The sequence below is a fragment of the Bison bison genome, unplaced genomic scaffold (assembly GCF_000754665.1).
Source record: "Bison bison bison isolate TAMUID 2011002044 unplaced genomic scaffold, Bison_UMD1.0 scf7180017864167, whole genome shotgun sequence".
NCBI classification, from domain to species: domain Eukaryota; kingdom Metazoa; phylum Chordata; class Mammalia; order Artiodactyla; family Bovidae; genus Bison; species Bison bison.
This window is the reverse complement of record NW_011494739.1, coordinates 148,515-166,951: the sequence shown is the minus strand read 5'-3', so window position 1 is coordinate 166,951 and position 18,437 is coordinate 148,515. Positions and strand designations below refer to the sequence as shown.

Sequence of the window (18,437 nt, the reverse complement as noted above, 5' to 3'; positions counted from 1 at the left end):
TTTATCACCTTCAAGGTGCCCCCAGCCATGCCCCTCAAGGGTCTCGCCAGGAGCAGAGCAGAGGCTGGGCACCCTGAGGCCCCAGGTCTAACGCCAGCTCTGTGGCCAGCTAGTCTTGTGGCCCTGGGGTCAACTTGCCTTCATTGCCTTCCAGATTTGGAGAAAGCCTTCATGCCAGCATTTACCACCTCCTGGCATCTCCTCCAAGAGGGTCTCCCTTGAAGACACACCACTGGGCCATAGCTCTTTGCCCCCTGTGAGTGTCAGGGGGCCCAGTCATGATGGTCTAGCCCGCATGTCCCAGGTCTTTGCACCCACTGATTCCTTGCCTGAAACACCTTCCCCTGCCTTGCAGCACTGGCTCTGCTTGCCCCTCAGGTATCAGCTCCAACACCCTCTGCTTCAGGGCTCTTCTGTTGTGGAATAACCCCCTCTTTTCTCCCTGTCCCACCCTCCAGTTCACTGGCTTCCACCACCCTCAGCTCCCCAGGACTGACCTGGCTCTGTGCTGTCCACTTGCAGATGGCCTGTCCCCCTGGGCTCCAGGAGCCCCCTTAGGATAGGAAACGCAGCTCCTTTGCTTGGTGTGGCATCTCTCGCCCCCGCACAGGCCTGGCACACAGTGGGTCCTAGGTAAACATGAACGGAATGAGTGCCAACAGTGTGTCCAGCCTTGTGGGAGGCACTGAGTCTCGGGGAGGGGCAGTGTGAGCCCCGATGGCCTCTCTGGCGACCGCATCCCCTCCCCAGTGCCCGCCCTGGGGCAGCCATCCATGTCCTCTGTGCTATTTATGTTGGAACAGGCTGAATCGTCACGTGAGCATTGGGGCTCCTGTTCTCTGGGCCTCTAGATAATTATCTGGGCCTTATTAAACCCTTAATTATCCAAGCAGCTAATCAGGCTCCCAAATATAAGGGCTTCCTCATCCCAGGGTGGGGAGCCAGGGGCCAGTCATCAGCAGGACATCCCCAGGCAAGGTAAGGATAGGCTCTACCTGTGGGCCTCTCCCCAGACAGTGTTTTTTTCAGCCCTGTCATTTTACAGATGAAAACACTGAGGCTCAGGGAGGGCAAGAGACTTGCCTGAGGTCACACAGTAACCGGGTGGCAGGACCAGGGCTTGGATCTGTGTCCTGACTCCCACCCAGTGCTCTGAACCTGACAGGAAGCCACCAGACATTCACAAACCTCAGATGCTGTAGGACCTGGGCAAGATCAAGGAGATAGCAGATCTGGGGTGCCTCTTTGGGTTCCATCTGAGGCCAGTGGGAGACAAGGGAGGCTCTGCTTTGCAGGAGCTCAGAGCTGAGCTGAGGCAGCAGGGGGTGGGGGGACAGTTATGGTAGGGGGCACCTGGGAGCATTTGGCAAGTAGAAAGTGAGGAAGGACTCCAGACGGAGGAAATAGTGTGAGTAGAAGATGGGGCTGGGCAGCAGGAAACACTCATCTTGGGGGGATGGATCAGATACATACATGCTCAGGTTCCAACTACGGTCTTCAAGACTGGAGGGAGCTGGAGGTTGGGGGAGGCTTCCTGGTGGAGGAGGCAGGGGCTGAAATTAGGACTTGAAGGATAAGCAAGGAGGAGGCAGGTGTTGTTTGAGGGAGGGACGGCTTAGGCAAAAGCACAACACAGCCAGAAACAAAACCCTGGCATTGACCCTTTGCCCCAGAAACACACTGTGTTCCTCAGTGAGTGATAGTTGCTCAGTCGTGTCCAACTCTGTGTGACCCCATGGACTGTAGCCCACCAGGCTCCTCTGTCGTGGAATTCTCCAGGCAAGAATACTGGAGAGGATGTTCCTCAAGCCACTTATTATTCTAAGAGGGCAAAAATCCCTGCTCTGAGTGGCCTTGACACCTGACATCAGTTCTGGTCTGGGAATGGGGGGACTGGGGTGGCACTCAGTCTTGAGGCTCAGTCTCCCCACCTTGGGGGTAGGGCAGGGCTAGAGAAGACCTTTACCCAGCCCCTTCAAGCTCTGCTGCCAGGTGCTGAACTCCATAGTCACCCACAGGATGAACTTCAGTGATCTGGCACTAGGCTTGTTCACAGGGGTAGAAGAAACACCATGATTGATTATTTTCAAGCTCAGATAGATATCTAAAAATTGAATGGGACAAGAGACAAATAGAACACGGTTTCACTTAGCAAATGTTGATTGTAGGCTCGATGGTCTCCTTGTTTTTTTTATGTACTGGCATCCTTTAGGCCTCAGCCTAAACATCTCCTCCTTAGAGAGTCCTTCCCTGATGCCCACCCCCACTCCCTAATCCCTCATACACATTGTATCCCATTCTATTGATTCTCTCTAAGATTCAGGACAAGCAGGACTGTCTCTGCTGTGTGTACCCTGTAGCCCGGCCTGCTTGACACGTAGTGGGGACTCAGTAAATGTGAGTTGAATGAACGACTGTTTATGGGTCAGTGACTGAGCCGGCTGTCCCATAAAGGCTCATAAAGGCTGGAGTCCATTGGGAACTCTTCCTCTTTGGTGACACAGACCAGCCTCAGTAGCTGCCCCACCTTGATTCTTTTCAGCCACAGCTCAAACCTGAAATAAACACTCTGCCTCTGGTTGGAAGAATTTCAGGTCTTGGTAAGTAGTCTACAGGAAGAAAGGTTGTCTGGGAGCCCAGAGATGGGAAGGGGGTTTCCTGGGAGTTTTGAAGGATCTGAGGTCAGAGGTCATCATTTGATTCTCTACTCACTGACTGTGAGATCTTGGCGCTGGTTCAAACTATGCCTTGATTTCCCTATTGGTGAGGCATTGTCTCCAGGGGCCTTAAGGGGCTGTGAACTGAGATTCCTGGAAGGGAGGCTGAGCTGGGGGAGGTGGGGGATGCCCCGGGCTGTCGGAGGGCTAGGGAAGCAGAGGGTTCCCCCATTCCCACGCTGCACTGCATGGGGAGTTCCTGGATCAGGACCAGGAGGGAATTCCTTCTGCGGCTCCAGCACTGCTCTCTGAGCCACACCTGAAAACGTGAAAAATTGCAGCTAAACCTCCCACCAACCCCATCAGGCAGGCTGATCAGAATGCATCAGGCCCACAGATGAGGAAGCTGAGGCTTAGAGAGGGAAGTGACCTGCTCGGGGTGACTCCAGAAGGCCTGGTGTTTCATCCGGACACCCTTGGGCCCTTTGGGAGGAGGCAGGCATGAGGTTCTCTGAATTGGCTGGAGTCCAAAGGCTCCTAGACTTCCGAGATCACCCAGGGGGGCTCCGTCTGCTCTGGAGCATGAGAGGCTCCCGGGAGAGCCAGGGCTTGTTGAGCTGCACCCAATTCAGGTCCTACGGCACAGGCGGGGCCATGCTGTGGATCCTGTGTCTGGTGCTCTGCAGCCTGCTGACTCCCACGCGAGCAGACCCTGGGGCACTGCTGCGGCTGGGCATGGACATCCTGAATCGCGGTGAGCTGGCGCTGGATGTTGGCAGAGGGTGTGGGAGGTGTGTGACTGGGGTTAGGTAGCGACTGCTCATGTTTACATAGACTTGAGTGCTCTGTGATCCTCAAAGTAAACTTATAGGCAATGTGTTATTCTCCCATTTTGCAGAGAGGAGAGGAAACTGAGACCCAGAGAAAATAGGGTGACCTTCCCAAGGTCCCCCAACAAGTTGAAGGCAGAGCTTTAAATTCTGCCTCCTGTAGCCTCTCCTTGGCCCTGATGGCAGGGGTTGCTGTCCACATGCGGGTCATCGGGGTGACAGACATGAGCCAAATCCCAGCTCTGCCCACAGTTTACTCTGTGGCCTCAGGCAAGTCAGTCACCCTCTCTGTGCTGCCAGTGTGCTCCTCAGAGAATGTAAAATGTAAAGAAATGCAAATTAGCGGGACTTCCCTGGTGGTCCAGAGGCCACTCCGAGCTCCCCGTGCCGGCAGCCTGGGTTCCATCCCTGGTCAGGGACCTGGATCCCAGGGGCTACAACTAAGAGTTTGCCTGCTGTAACTAGATATCCTGCACACTGCAACTAAGAGTCAGTGCAGCCAAATAAATAAAAACTATACTTAAAAAAATGTAAAATGGTAAACTGTCCTTTTGGGGCAGGATCAAATGAAATTGTGATACAAACTCCCCGTGGCTCTGATGGTAAAGAATCTGCCTACAGTCCATGGGGTCGCAGAGAGTCGGACACGACTCAGAAACTAACACACTTCAGATGAAATTGAGATGAAAAGGCTCTGAGGGTTCTTTACTCAGAGGTGTTTTCCACCCCCAGCTCTGTGACCCTCAGGGAAGTCACATCCAGGCCCAAAGAGCTAACGATTTCATCAGCTCAGGATTTGTCCCCTCTCTGGGAACTAGCCTGTGACTATTATAGGGTGTTTCTGGCACAGTATCATTTGGGGTGGGGGCCCCCAGGCTTGGGGAATCAGAATGTCTTGGCTTCAGGCACAGTATCTCGACTTTAACAAGCTCCAAGTTGAATTCCCTAACCACCCCGGTTTGAGAGTGTCTGGGCTACAGCATAAAGTCGGCCCTCTCACTCGCGGTTCAAGGCCTCCATGATGTGCCCTGGAAACTGCTCCAGAGTCTAGCCCTGCCCTCCCCACTCCAGCCACCCGGTGTTCCTCTCTCCTCCCTCACCACGCCACCTCCTTCCCCTCTCCCCGTCTCTGCCCTTGGTGTATCCTCTGCCCTGAGCCACCTCCTTTACCCCTTTGTTTCCTGGTGAAAATCCTATTCTTCCTTCAAGGACCAATTGACAGCTCACCTCCTCCTGGAAACCTTCCCCAGCTCTTTCTTTACCAGCCCAAACCTGTCATGTGGTTCCTCTAGCTGCGTGTACTTTTTATGGCTCTCATTACTTTTATTTACAATATATTTCTTTCTTGCTTTTTTTAAAAAAAATTTTGACTGCACTCCACGGCATGTGGGACTTCAGTTCCCTGACCAAGAATTGAATCTGCGCTCCCTGCGATGGAACGTGGAGTCGTAACCACAGTACTGGCAGTACTGGCTCTCATCACCTTTTCTTCTTTTAATGATGAATTTTTATGTGGTACTCAAAAATACAGCCATTTTACAATGTCTAATTCCAAAATACACATTTTGTTGAACACAAGCATGTTTCTGTTGGGTATGTAATTAGTAGAGGAATTTCACAGTTATAGAATATGTATATCTTCAGCTTTCATAGATTCTGCCAAAATATTTTCCAGTAGAATTCACTGTATTGTTTATTGTATTTTTAATTGGAGTATACAATGTTATGCTAGTTTCTACTGTACAACAACATGAATCAGCTATGAGTATACCTATATGCATCCCCCCACCCTTGGACCTCTCTCCCACGCCCTCTCCCCATCCCACCTGTCTAAGTCATCTCAGAGCATGGAGCTGAGCTCCCAGTGTTATATAGCAGCTTCCCACTGAACAAAGTGAAAATTAGTTGCACAGACATGTCCAGCTCTTTGCGACCCCATGGACTGTGGCCTGCCAGGCTCCTCTGTCCATGGCATTCTCCGGGGGAGAGTTCCCACTAGCTCTCTGTTTTACCATAGTAGCATCTGTATGTCAATGCTGCACTCCCAATTCGTCCCACCCTCTCCTTCCTCTCATCACTCTTTACTGTTATTGTTGGTGACTCTGTCTCCCCCGTGAGGCTGGAAGAGGGCAGGGTCTGCACACGACTTGTTTCTGGGATGCCTGAGAGAATGGTGAGGGAAGGAAGCAGTAAAGAGCCCAGGCGAGGGTCTATCTGACTCTTCTCCTTTCCAGAGGTCCAGAATGCCATGGATGAGAGTCATATCCTGGAGAAGATGGCAGCTGAGGCAGGCCAAAATCGCCCAGGGATGAAGCCTATCAAGGGCATCACTGAGTGAGCAGGGGAGGAGCTTCATGGGCCGGGGGAAGGGGGTGGTGGTTAGGGCAGAGGGTGGTGGGTAATGCTATGCCCAGGACCTGAGTGAAAGAGTTGATACAGGACATGGGGCCTCTTTCTGGCTTTGCTGCTGGCTTGCTGTGTGACCTTGGGCAGGTCACTGCTCTTGCCTGGACCTCAGTCCCCTCAGTCACCCACTAGGGACAATTCTAGTCCTGTTGTGAGCAGGGCCATTGGGAGGAGGAAGTGAAGTTGAAAAGTCAAACTCCAGCAGTAGCTTGCTGAATGTAGGTGAAATTGAATGAAAAATCCTCCAGTGGCTGAATGGAAACGATCATCTAAGGATAGGTGCAAACTAGTTTCGTTGCTTGCATCATACGGGATTGATTAGTAGGGGCTGTCTGGAATGATGTACTGGGGAGGGTTCTGAGACACTCTCTGGACTTAGCAGGAAATAGCAGTGTGATTGATTAGCAATGTCTGCCAAGAGCTCTGGGTGGGCAGGGGAAGTAAATGTGCCACAACTTTGTTATCCCGGATCTTGACTGGTGGTTCTCAGCCAGGAGTGATTTTTGCCTCCAGGGGACATCTGGCTATGTCTGGAGACATTTCTAATTGTCCCAACTTGTATAGTGGGGGAGGGGGGTGCATCTAGTCCCTGTGGTGAGCAGAAGCCAAGATTTCTATGAAACATCCTACAATGCACAGGACAGCCCACAGCACAGGATAGTCTTGCCCCAAATGTCCGTAGCATCAGTGATGAGAAACTCAGATCTAAGCAAACCTCCTCTTTTTGTCAGTGGGGAAACCGAGGCCTACATCAGGGAAGGGAGCAGCCCAGGGTCACAAATTAAGCCACATGTCATCTCACCCACAATGAGAGCTTTCTGTGTACAGACTGATTCAGAGATAGGTTTATCCCTATGACACGGGACGGGGGATTTACCCAAGGCCTCCCAGCAAAGTGGTGGAGGAGTGCGTTGAGGGATCTCACCTGTCCAGTTCTCACTGCTCAAATGTGTGCCCCTCCCAGTCTGAAAGTGAAGGATGTGCTGGTGCCTGTCATCACAATGAACTTCATGCCCGGGGTGGGCGTCTTCCAGTGTGTGTCCACGGGCATGACCATCACCGGCAAGAGGTGAGTATGGCACGGAGGTGAGAGGGAAAGGACAATGGCCTCTTTGTCTCACTCTTATATGCCCATTGATTGAGTACCTACTGTGTACCATGCTGTGGTCTGAGATAATGCAAAGTTGGTTCCTACCTTTGATGGGAACCAGACCTGAGCACAGATGATCACAGATTGATAGATTGGCCTGGGACAGAAGAAATATTGACAGGGTGTAGGGGCTGGGGATTAGAAAAGGCTTTGGGGAGATGATGACAGCAGAGCAGAGTTTTGAAGGATGTGTAGGAGTTCACCAAAGCAAGAGAGGAGAGGAAAGGCTGGTTGTGTGAACTTGGACAGGTCCCATCCCTCTTTCTGTCCCATGGCATGGTCTCCCACCCTTTCACCCTCTCAGAGAGGCTGAGATTCTGGCCACAGTGGCAGCGGTGCCCTGATGCCTGCCTGCCCCCCCTCCAGCTTCATGGGTGGGAACATGGAGATCATCGTGGTCCTGAACATCACAGCCACCAACCGGCTTCTGCAGGACGAGGAGACGGGCCTCCCCATGTTCAAGAGCGAGGGCTGTGAGATCATCCTGGTCAGCGTGAAGACAAACCTGCCTAGCAAGTGAGGTTCTCTGTGGTTGGGGAGGAAGGCTCGGCCCACCTTGCCAGCCCGACCCAGCATCCCACTTCCTGAGCCACTGAACTCCTTAGCCATGTCCTGTGTCTAACTTCCTGCCATCTATGCCTCTGCCCCATCCTCTGTGTCCAGCATGCTGCCCAAAATGGTCAACAAGTTCCTGGACAGCACTCTACACAAAGTTCTTCCTGGTCTGGTGAGTGCCCAGAGTGAGCCTCCGCCCCTCATCCCCGGCACTGCTTAGACCAGGGCTGGCAAGCGCGTTTCATCTCGGCTGTTCCATCGACTGTTGGCGGCTGAGGAGGCTCCTGAGGCTGTGGCTGGCTCAGTGAGAGGAAGTACCGTGATCAGCTAGTGATGTCTGCCATAAGCAGAGGAGGAGAAAACAGCAGCGAGTATCACACAGCTTGCCAACCCTGCTGAGTGTACCAGTCCCTGGGGCTCTGCCATTGACTTTCTGTATGACTTGTGGCTTTGGTTCCCCTCCAGTCTCTATCCCACCAGGGCCCTTGAGACTCCCCATGGAGTAACATTCAGCTGTGAGAATGGGGCCCTCCACTCAGGGCCCCCTTCAGCCCAGCGCTTTCTCTTCTTCCAGATGTGCCCTGCCATTGATGCAGTCCTGGTGTATGTGAACAAGAAGTGGGCCAGCCTGAACGGTATGTAGCCCTAGCCATGCCTTGCTCCCACATGGGGTCAGCAGGATGGCTAGAATTTTTGGATGTCCCACTCCCCATTCAAGTACCTGCTCCTGGCCCGGCCTTGGGACTACAGGAGGTCTGAGGTCATGGAGTCCACTCCTCCCTGCAATGCCCAGATGGGGAGCCTTAGGCCCTGAGGGGCTCTGGTGTCCTTACCTCTCAGCCCTCCACCCAGTGTTCCATCTATTACCCTCCCAGACTCCAAGGACAGCAGCCTTTGTTCACAATAGCTCATCCACAAACCTTGTACCACGAAGAGCAATTCCAGTAGTAACCCCACCCTTCCCTTTGCTAAGGGAACCTTTATCACTGTGGGGTCCACAGGGCTCCCCAAGACCAGGAGGAGAAACCCCAATGGCTGAGACTGAGGAAAACTGGTTCATGTGCCCAGCAGAGTGGCCTGGGACATTATTTCACTCCTCCAATTCTCAATCTGTGCATCTGTAAAACAGAACCAATAATCCTGACCCCACCAATCTGTTGTGAGAACTGAGCTGGACAACCCTTGGTAAATGCTCAAGCTCTGTATCTGCAGGGTGATATGAGGTTGCATGATTTTCTAGATCAGGCACCATTGCCTCCATTCTGCAGATGAAACTACTGAGGCCCAGAGATGCTAAGCAGTTTGCCTTGTGTCACAGAGAGGGCCGGGGTCCTGGCATCCAGGCTAGGTTCAGGTGGCAGCTGGCTGGTGCTGGCTTCTCCAGGCTGTCCTTGGGCTGGTGTCTCTCTGAGTGAATCTTCATCTTTGCACAGCCCCCATGCCTGTGGGCCAGATGGGCACTGTCCAATATGTCCTGACGTCCGTACCGACCACAACACCCAGCTACATTCAAGTGGACTTCAGTGTAAGCACCAAAGGGCATCAGCCGGCAGAGGTCTCACTGGCTTGAGTGGTGGGGGCTGCTTCTGCCAAGGCCGGTGGATGGGCTGGGGTTGCGGAGGGTGGAAAGGGCCTCTTTCTCTTTCTGCTCTCAGTACGAACCCCAAATCCTGAGCTAATTTCTGGATGGCCAACTCCACACCCACACCCATGAGGCTCCCTGCTTCTCCCAGTGAGTGGCTTGCCCACTGTCGTTGTATAGAAGAGAGCACCCAGCTTAGCAGGCAGGCAGGATTTGGCTAGGGCCTCACCCAGGACTCCAGAACCCTGGTGACCAGGTGACTGCATCTCCCAGGAATGGAAAGAAGAATCCCAAGTGGTCATCTCCCTGTGAAGTCTTCCTCCAGTGGGACTCTTACAGGCTGCATGTTGTCTTCCGTTTACCTCGTTCTCTTGAGGTTAAAATAGTAAACGAGGGCTCTAATCAGTTAGAGTCAGATTAACTGATGTTACTTACACAATCCTATGAGGAGCTGCCAGTGGTTCAGTGATTGACTCCATTATCCTTGTGGGTCTCAGTCTACCCCTCTGTATGCTGGGAGAGTTGAGCCACTGCACGCTGCTCTGGCTCAACCATCTCATGACTTGCTGACTTGGGCACCACAGACTTCCCTGTTGGCTCAGATGGTAAAGAGTCTGCCTGCAGTGCAGGAGACCTGGGTTCGATCCCCGGGTCAGGAAGATCCCCTGGAGAAGGAAACCCACTCCAGCATCCTTGCCTGGAAAATCCCATGGATAGAGGAGCTTGGTGGGCTACAGTCCATGGGGTCACAAAGAGTCAAATGACTAAGTAATTAACACTAGGCTGGTTTGAGCACCATTTGTTTGGAGGACTGAGACTTGCCCATGGTCAAGGCTGAGGGTCTCTCCCCTGGCTGTCCCATAGCCTGTGGTGCAGCAGCAAAAGGGCAACACCATCCAGCTTGCGGATGCCGGAGGGGCTGAGTTCCCTGAGGACTATGCTGAAGGCTCCTCACAGCTGCTGCTCTCGGCCGCCTTCCTCACAGCAGAGCTTGCTCTTCTGCAGAAGTCCTTTAATGTAAAAGTCAAGGATACGATGGTGAGCTGCCCAGTGGCCACACCCCCGATATCTGCATCTGCCCCCTGTAATGACAGTCCCTGCCAGACTGAGAATTATCCTGGGGTTGTGAGTAATGCTAGGACTGGGAGGGGCCAGGACGGATTTCTGTCATCATTTCACCCCACCATCCGCCATCTCTCTGTCCATGTAGCCACTGTGTATTCATCTATCCATTCAACTGTCCACACACCAGGTATTTATCCACCAACCTACAACTATTCTGCATTGTCCATCCATCTACCTGCTTTTTTTCCAGTCTGTCTTGTTACTATGTAGTCATGTCCTAGACTCTATCCTTTTAGCTAGAATCCACCCAACCCTCCATACCATCCATACCTAGAACAGGGGCTGATACTACTGAATGAATGAATCTATGTATCTGCCGTTTACCGCCTAAACACCCAGATACCCACCCATCTACTCATCCAGTTCTCCATTATCCATTCTCCTACTCATTTACTGATCCAGCCAGCCAGCCATCAATCCATCCATTCATTCATTCATCCCCACTGATCCCTTTATTCATCCTTGCATCCATGCACCCCCCATCCATTTGTGGACCTTTCTATTCATCCCTCCACCCATCAATCCATTCATCATCCATTCTCCCATCCATTTATCAGATGATTCCACCATTTTCCCACCCACCCATCCTCCCTTCTCCATTATTCCTTTCATGCCTCCATGCAGCCATCCACCTGCTATCTATTATTCATTCTCCTACACAAACACCTATCCATCAATCCACCCATCCATTCACCCACTTATATGTTTATACTTTTTCTCCATCCACCTATCCATCTATGAATCCCTTCACCCACATCCTCTGATCCATTGCATCTACCCATTCTCCCATCTCTCTGTCTACTTTTTCATCAAACAAAATTTTCTTAGTGCATGATCTTGTACTCAGAGCTATGGGCATTGGAATGTGTGAGCCACAGTCTGGGCTCTCCAGGCGCTCATTATCTACTTAATCAAAGAGTGATAACTATTTTGATGAAGGACCTCAGAGGGCATGCCTTTTTAAGTCAGAGGAGAGGTTTGTTAGGATGACTCAGGGAAGCCTTCAGTAATCCTAACCTTGACTATTATTTTGTAGATCGGTGAGCTGCCCCCCCAAACCACTGTGACACTGGCTGGCTTCATCCCTAAAGTAAGTGCCCCAGCTATCCATAATCACCACAATCACCTGCCCTGTTCTCCATCCAGGCAAATGGATTTTCAATACCATGTCTCCCTTGTCCAGTGTGGAATCATCCCAACTTCTCCGTAAAGTAGTCTTTGGGCCCCCACAGGAACACCCAGGTTTTGTGCATTGTACTTTCTATGTCCAATATAGAAATAGTCAGATTTTCTGTTTTGTTTCCTTTATTTCCTGATAGACATATTCCAGCCTTTGCATATAGTACTTCCAAGGCAGAAATCACCTATTTCATGTCAGACTCCTAGTTTCAATGGAAACCACCAGTCTGAGGATTGGCCCTGAGGGGAGTTTCCTGGTTTCTGTAGGTGGCTGAAGCCTATCCCAAGCCGAAACCCCTGGTGACCCAGATCAGGATAAACAAGCCCCCCAAGGTCACCATGAAGACAGGCAAGAGCCTGCTGCACCTCCACGGCACCCTGGAGATGTTTGCTGCACGGTGGCGGGGCAAGCCACCTGTATCCCTCTTTGTCCTGGAAACTGTGAGTGGACTTTTTCCCAGCTAAGCCCAACTCATGGATATTTGAAGCTGGAGGGTGGGCTTTTAGCTCATAGTCAAGTAATGGATTGAAGGGCTCTTAGTTAATCTTGATTATTTGGTCATAACCTTCTGGGCACTGTCACCTACTGTCTGATTTTGGGCTCTGCAATTGAACCTCCAAATGACTAGAAAGATATTTCTTTCTCTTCCCTCCTTTCCTCCCTCTCTTTCCTGTTCAACTTCCCACCCTCCGACATTCATTAGCATCTATAAGGGCAGTGAAGTCTCACTCAGGGAATTATAGGAACCTAAAGAGATTGCAAATCTATTTTGAGGAAATCACAGAGGACTTCTTAGAGAAGGTGATGCCTGAGCTATGTTTTGAAAGTTGAACAGGATCTGGCCAGGGAAAGGGTTGAGGTTGGTGATGGAGGGTACTCCAGATAGAGTAACAGGATGTGGCCTGGAGCAATAACATGGTATGTTCAGGGACCCACAATCATGCCGGGATTTCTGATAGTGCTGTCGTGGGCTGGGTACAGGGAGGATGAGGATCCTGGGCTAGGGGAATGGGGAGACTGCTGGCTTCAGGTCCTGAGGGTGGGGTGGGCAGAGAGGAAGACACTTGCTCTGTCTTGGCAGTGGTGGTGGTTCTGGGAAGGTCGTAGAGCCCTTGGTTTTACCAGCCCTGATGGGGGACCCACTGCCTTCTTCCTGCTTTCCCCCCACTCTGTGTCAGCACTTCAACCTGAAAATCCAGTACTCAGTTCATGAGGACCGGCTGCAGATGACCACCTCTCTGGACAGGTAGGAGTCTGCTGCTCAGGTTGGCATCCCTGTACCCCTGCCTAGGCACCACCAAGACCACTTGGTTTCCTGCTCCAGGGCCTTCCTCTGACCCAGCCAGCACAGCCCACACTGCCAGGCTTCTCTGGTCTCTATGCCTGCTAGAACTCTCAATGGCTCCCCATTGTGTGCATGATCTTTTGTCAAATCTTAGCCTGGCCTTCAAGGCCCTTCTCAAATTCTCCCACCACCGCTCCCACTATTCCACTAGGCTCTTGCACAGTGAGTCTGATCATGTGATCATGTTCCCTTTTTCATGAATAGGCTTTTACCCATGTCATCCAAATGCCACCTGCTAGTCAGTGCCCACCTCAAATATGACCTTCTCTAGGAACACCTTCTTTATACTGATAACAGTCAACAATTATAGAGCTCTATCTATGTGTGAGGTCTAGTTTTGTATTCAATTGCTGAATAATTTTTGTATTTGTCATAATTTCTTGTCTGATGTGTTGGGTGCCAAGATTCTACTGGTTGTAAGAGACAATTCTGACTTTAACTCACTTAAGCCCAAAAGGAACTTTTGAGTCATATAATTAAAATCTCTAGCAGTAGTTCTCACCTTTCAGGCATGGCTGGATCTAGGTGCACAAAAATTCTCAAAGTTTATCCCTCTCTTCCCTTGGTTTTTGCTGTCTACTTTGTTGGACATTCTCAGGCAGCCGCTCCCCAAAATTGGTGGCAAAGTGACCCCAATAAGAAGAGAGACCTCTTATTTAACAGTTCTAACAAAATCTCAAAGGCTGTTTTCATTGGTCTAGTGTGGATCACATGACCAACTCTAAGCTAATCACTATGACTCTTTATTGCAAAATTCGGACTGAAATTGAAGAAAGTAGGGAAAACAACTAGACCATTTAGGTATGACCTACCACTCCAGTGTTCTTGCCTGGAGAATCCCAGGGACGTGGAAGCCTGGTGGGCTGCCGTTTATGGGGTCGCACAGAGTCAGACACGACTGAAGCGACTTAGCAGCAGCAAATCAAACCTATTATGATTATACAGTGGATGTGAGAAATAGATTTAGGGGACTAGATCTGATAGACAAAGTGCCTGAAAAATTATGGACGGAGGTTCATGACATTGTACAGCAGACAGTGATCAAGACCATCCCCAAGAAAAGGAAACACAAAAAGGCAAAATGGTTGTCTGAGGAGGCCTTACAAACAACTGAGAAAAGAAGAGAAGTGAAAGGCAAAGGAGAAAAGGAAAGATATAGCCACCTGAATGCAGAGTTCCAAAGAATAGCAAGGAGAGATAAGAAAGCCTTCCTCAGTGATCAATGAAAAGAAATAGAGGAAAACAATAGAATGGGAAGGACTAGAGATCTTGTCAAGAAAATAAGAGATACCAAGGGAACATTTCATGCAAAGATAGGCTCAGTAAAGGAACAGAAATGGTATGGACCTAACAGAAGCAGAAGATATTAAGAAGAGGTGGCAAGAATACACAGAAGAACTGTACAAAAAAGATCTTCATGACCCAGATAACCATGATGGTGTGATCACTCACCTAGAGCAAGACATCCTGAAATGTGAAGTCAAGTGGGCCTCAGGAAGCATCACTATGAACAAAGCTAGTGGAGGTGATGGAATTCCAGTTGAGCTATTTCAAATCCTAAAAGATGATGCTATGAAAGTGCTGCACTCAACATCCCATCCAATTTGGAAAACTCAGCAGTGGCCACAGGACTGGAAAAGTTCAGTGTTCATTCTAATCCCAATGAAAGGCAATGCCAAAGAATGTTCAAGCTACCGCACAATTGCACTCATCTCACGTGCTAGCAAAATAATGCTCAAAATTCTCCAAGCCAGACTTCAACAGTACATGAACTGTGAACTTCCAGATGTTAAAGCTGGATTTAGAAAAGGCAGAGGAACCAGAGATCAAATTGCCAACATCCACTGGATCATTCAAAAGGCAAGAGAGTTCCAGAAAAACATCTACTTCTGCTTTATTGACTAAGCCTTTGACTGTGTGATCACAACAAACTATGGAAAATTCTTAAAGAGACAGGAATACCAGACCACCTGACCTGCTTCTTGAGAAATCTGCATGCAGGTCAAGAAGCAACAATTAGAACTGGACATGGAACAACAGACTGCTTCCAAATTGGGAGCGGAGTACATCAAGGCTGTATATTGTCACCCTACTTATTTAACTTATATGCAGAGTACATCATGTGAAATGCTGGGCTAGATGAAGCACAAGCTGGAATCAAGATTTCCAGGAGAAATTTCAATAACCTCCTGGCAGATGACACCACACTTATGGCAGAAAGTGAAGAACTAAAGAGCCTCTTGATGAAAGTGAAAGAGAGGAGAGTGAAAACTGGCTTAAAACTTAACATTCAAAAAACTAAGATCATGGCACCTGGTCCCATCCCTTCATAGCAAATAGATGGGGAAACAATGGAAACAGTGTGAGAATTAATTTTCTTGGGCTCCAAAATCACTGCAAATGGTGGCTGTAGCCATGAAATTAAAAGACACTTGCTCCTTGGAAGAAAAGCTATGACCAACCTACACAGCATATTAAAAAGCAGAGACATTACTTTGCCAATAAAAGTCCATCTGGTCAAAGCTATGGTTTTTCCAGTAGTCATGTATGGATGTGAGTGTTGGACTATAAAGAAAGCTGAGCACTGAAGAATTGAAGCACCTTTGAACTGTGGTGTTGGAGAAGACTCTTGAGAGTCCTGTGGACTGCAAGGAGATCCAACCAATCAATCCTAAAAGAAATTAGTCCTGAATATTCATGGGAAGGACTGATGATGAAGCTGAAGCTCCAATACTTTGGCCACCTGATGTGAAGAACTAACTCATTGGAAAAGACCCTGATGCGGGGAAAGATTGAAAGCAGGAGGAGAAGGGGACGACAGGATGAGATGGTTGGATGGCATCACTGACTCAATGGACATGAGTTTGAGCAAGCTTTGGGAGTTGGTGAAGGCCAGGGAAGCCTGGTGTGCTGGAGGCCATGGGGTCACAAAGAGTCAGACATGACTGAGCAACTGAACTGAACTGAACTGATGACTCTAGAGATCGAATGCTCTGATTGGCCAGGTCTGGGTGATGCGCTCACCCCACTGTAATGCCTTGGATAGAGAGGCTCAGGAAATGGAGAGTCTCTTATTGGAGTAAAGAATAGATGTTGGGAAGATAGAACCAGCAGATGACAGTCGTATGGCCTGTTCTGGTGCCAAGGTGCATTAGTGCCACCAGAAGCTGTGCAGAGGAGGGACCCTGTGAAGGACCCCAGCTCTGTGTGCTGCAGAAGTCTGGAACTGGCTAACTGAGCTGCAAACCTCTGCATATCTGGCCTTGGGCAGGTGCAATAGACAGAGCTTGGGTCCCAAAGAGAAGAGTCAGGACCAATGAGAGAAGTCAGTGGTTTGAGCTGTGGGAAACAACATGGGCTGTAAGAAAAAGTGGTAAGTGCCCCATCACAGGTAGCATGTAAACAGACTTAGGAGCGCCTAGTGTGAAGGCTATAAGGGGACTTCCCCATCAGAGAGGAGCCGGGGGTATTTGAGATGCCTTTTCTCCAGTGCTCTGAATGCCCTTCCTCCTCCCTGGTTCCCTCTCTTCTGCAGATTACTGAGCATGTCCCGGAAGTCCTCATCAATTGGCCCCTTCAAGGTAAGTATCCCAAGTACTTCTGCCTGGTCTGGCTTGAAAGCAAAAAACTGGGCCTATTCACCTTGGGATTTCAGGGTAGAGCTCTGAAATGGAGGCAGAGTGAATAAAGTAGGTCATTGTGGGGTTTGGGGCTCCTGACTGACCGTGTGACCTTGGGAAAATTGCTTTGCTTCTCTGAGTCTTTGTTCTCTTTTCTGGATAGAATCTGGACATCTCCCTAGATTGATTTTAAAAGCATTGTTGTGCATAGCAGCAACCTGAGCTTGTTTGCCCAGCCCAGGTGCTATTTTTATTAGTTTCTGTAGTCTCAGGGCCCAACACAGAACCTGATGTAGTTAGGAGTAGTGTGTGCTCAGTCGCTCAGTCGTTATCTGATTCTTTGCGACCCCATGGACTGAACAGGAGCTAAGCAGAAATGAAGGGCATCAGTCTACAGTGTAACAGTCAGACGCAGTTTTGATGTGATTTGATGTCTCTAAAATTCGTTCCTGTGGTCCTTGGACTCAGCTGGACTAAGAGCTGAAAAAAAAATCTGTTGAATTAATGGAACGATAGGATGAGGGTATCTTCTCTTTCTCTCTCTCTCGCCAGGAGAAGAAATTGACTGGCTTCATCACTGATTTTCTCCAAGAAGCCTACATCCCAGTCATCAATGGTGAGGGTTTTGCTGGTGCCAAGAAGCACTCTGAGCAGGAAAGGATGTCACAAGGGTGGTCTCAAAGGCCCTCCACTGGTCCCAAATGAGGAAACCTAAAAGGGAGTAGATAGTCAATACTGAATCTTTGAGGCTAAAGTCATGTTAATATCACTTGCCTGGGGACGAGGGCCCCTTCAACAACTTGGACTCTGACCTTTGACCCGATACCGGAAGTCAGATCTTGACTCCGCCCTGGGACGCAAGTCCATGGTGATCTCGCTGATGGTGTCTAGGCCTGTGCAGCTGGCAGACATCATCAATCAATCACTGCACTATTTCCCACTATGCTGCTCCAGGCAGCCACTTACTTGCAGAGCAGGTAGGCTGAAATAACTCTTCCTATATTTCTCAGATGTACTCCAAGTCGGGTTCCCACTGCCTGACCTTCTGGACATGAACTACAACCTGGCAGAGCTGGATGTAACTGAGGTGAGGAAAGGAGGTGGGAAAGGCTAGTTCAGCCAATGTTTCTGGCCAATGAGCAAGAGCCTGCCATTCTCAACTTGGAGGGCATTGGACTAAGGAGGGCAGCGGCCATCAGTACAGTCTTGCCAATCCCCTGAGCAAGACCCTGCCCCTCAGAATCTGGAGGCTGCCCTTAGCCAGGGATCCCCTGAAGGAAACATGAATTCTGCTACTGTCCTCCTCTGCCACCTTGGACGAATTGCTTCCTCTTTCTCGGTGCTTCTATTTTTCTGTCATCTCAAATAGAGAGAATAATATAGCATCCACTCTGGAGAGCTGTTGTGATGATTTATGGAGATAATTCACTTAAAGGCATACAGTAAGTGCTCCATAAATATTAGCTTTGCCTTGCACACCAAGCACTGGACTTGGAGCATTAAATGGACCTTTTTCTCATTTGATCTCTCTACTCTGGGAGGTAGGGGTGCTTCTCCTCACTTGATTGTTGAGAAACTCAAGGTTCAGAGAGATGAAGGGTCTTAAGGCCAGTCTTCCTTTTTGAAACATTTCTTTATTTTTGGCTGTTCTGGGTCTTCATTGCTGCACAGGCTTTTCTCTAATTGCAGCGAGCAGAGGCTACTCTCTAATTGCAGTGCACAGGCTTCTCACTGAAGTGTCTTCTCTGGTTGCAGAGCACAGGCTCTAGAGTACACAGCTTCAGTAGTTATGTCTCCTGGGCTCTAGAGCAAAGGCTCAGTAGTTGTGGCACATGGGCTTAGCTTCCCTGTGGCATGTGGGATCTACCTGGACCAGAGATCGAACCTGTATTGACAGGCAGATTTTTTTTTTTTTAAGCACTGAGCCACCAGGGGTGCCCCATCCTTCGTTCTTCTTTTTTTTTTTAATTTAAATTTATTTTTTTTA

The 18,437-nt window shown here is 49.7% G+C and overlaps 1 protein-coding gene across 2 annotated transcripts in view; it reads left to right on the top strand.

Annotated features, from left to right (window-relative positions):
* Window positions 1–3,309: 3,309 nt before the first annotated feature.
* The window catches only part of BPIFB6 (BPI fold containing family B, member 6), a 15,607-nt gene continuing 479 nt past the window's right edge, over window positions 3,310–18,437 (top strand). The window contains exons 1-14 of one of the 2 annotated variants that reach the window (XM_010841699.1): window positions 3,310–3,411; window positions 5,722–5,821; window positions 6,858–6,962; window positions 7,410–7,559; window positions 7,707–7,770; window positions 8,173–8,233; window positions 9,032–9,123; window positions 10,045–10,218; window positions 11,342–11,395; window positions 11,752–11,925; window positions 12,664–12,731; window positions 16,366–16,411; window positions 17,003–17,066; window positions 17,461–17,537. In XM_010841699.1, coding sequence (XP_010840001.1) covers window positions 3,312–3,411; window positions 5,722–5,821; window positions 6,858–6,962; window positions 7,410–7,559; window positions 7,707–7,770; window positions 8,173–8,233; window positions 9,032–9,123; window positions 10,045–10,218; window positions 11,342–11,395; window positions 11,752–11,925; window positions 12,664–12,731; window positions 16,366–16,411; window positions 17,003–17,066; window positions 17,461–17,537 — 1,329 coding nt within the window. In that variant the 5' untranslated portion in view covers window positions 3,310–3,311. The remainder of the gene's footprint in view (window positions 3,412–5,721; window positions 5,822–6,857; window positions 6,963–7,409; window positions 7,560–7,706; window positions 7,771–8,172; window positions 8,234–9,031; window positions 9,124–10,044; window positions 10,219–11,341; window positions 11,396–11,751; window positions 11,926–12,663; window positions 12,732–16,365; window positions 16,412–17,002; window positions 17,067–17,460; window positions 17,538–18,437) is intronic. The other variant, XM_010841700.1, reaches the window with a different exon arrangement.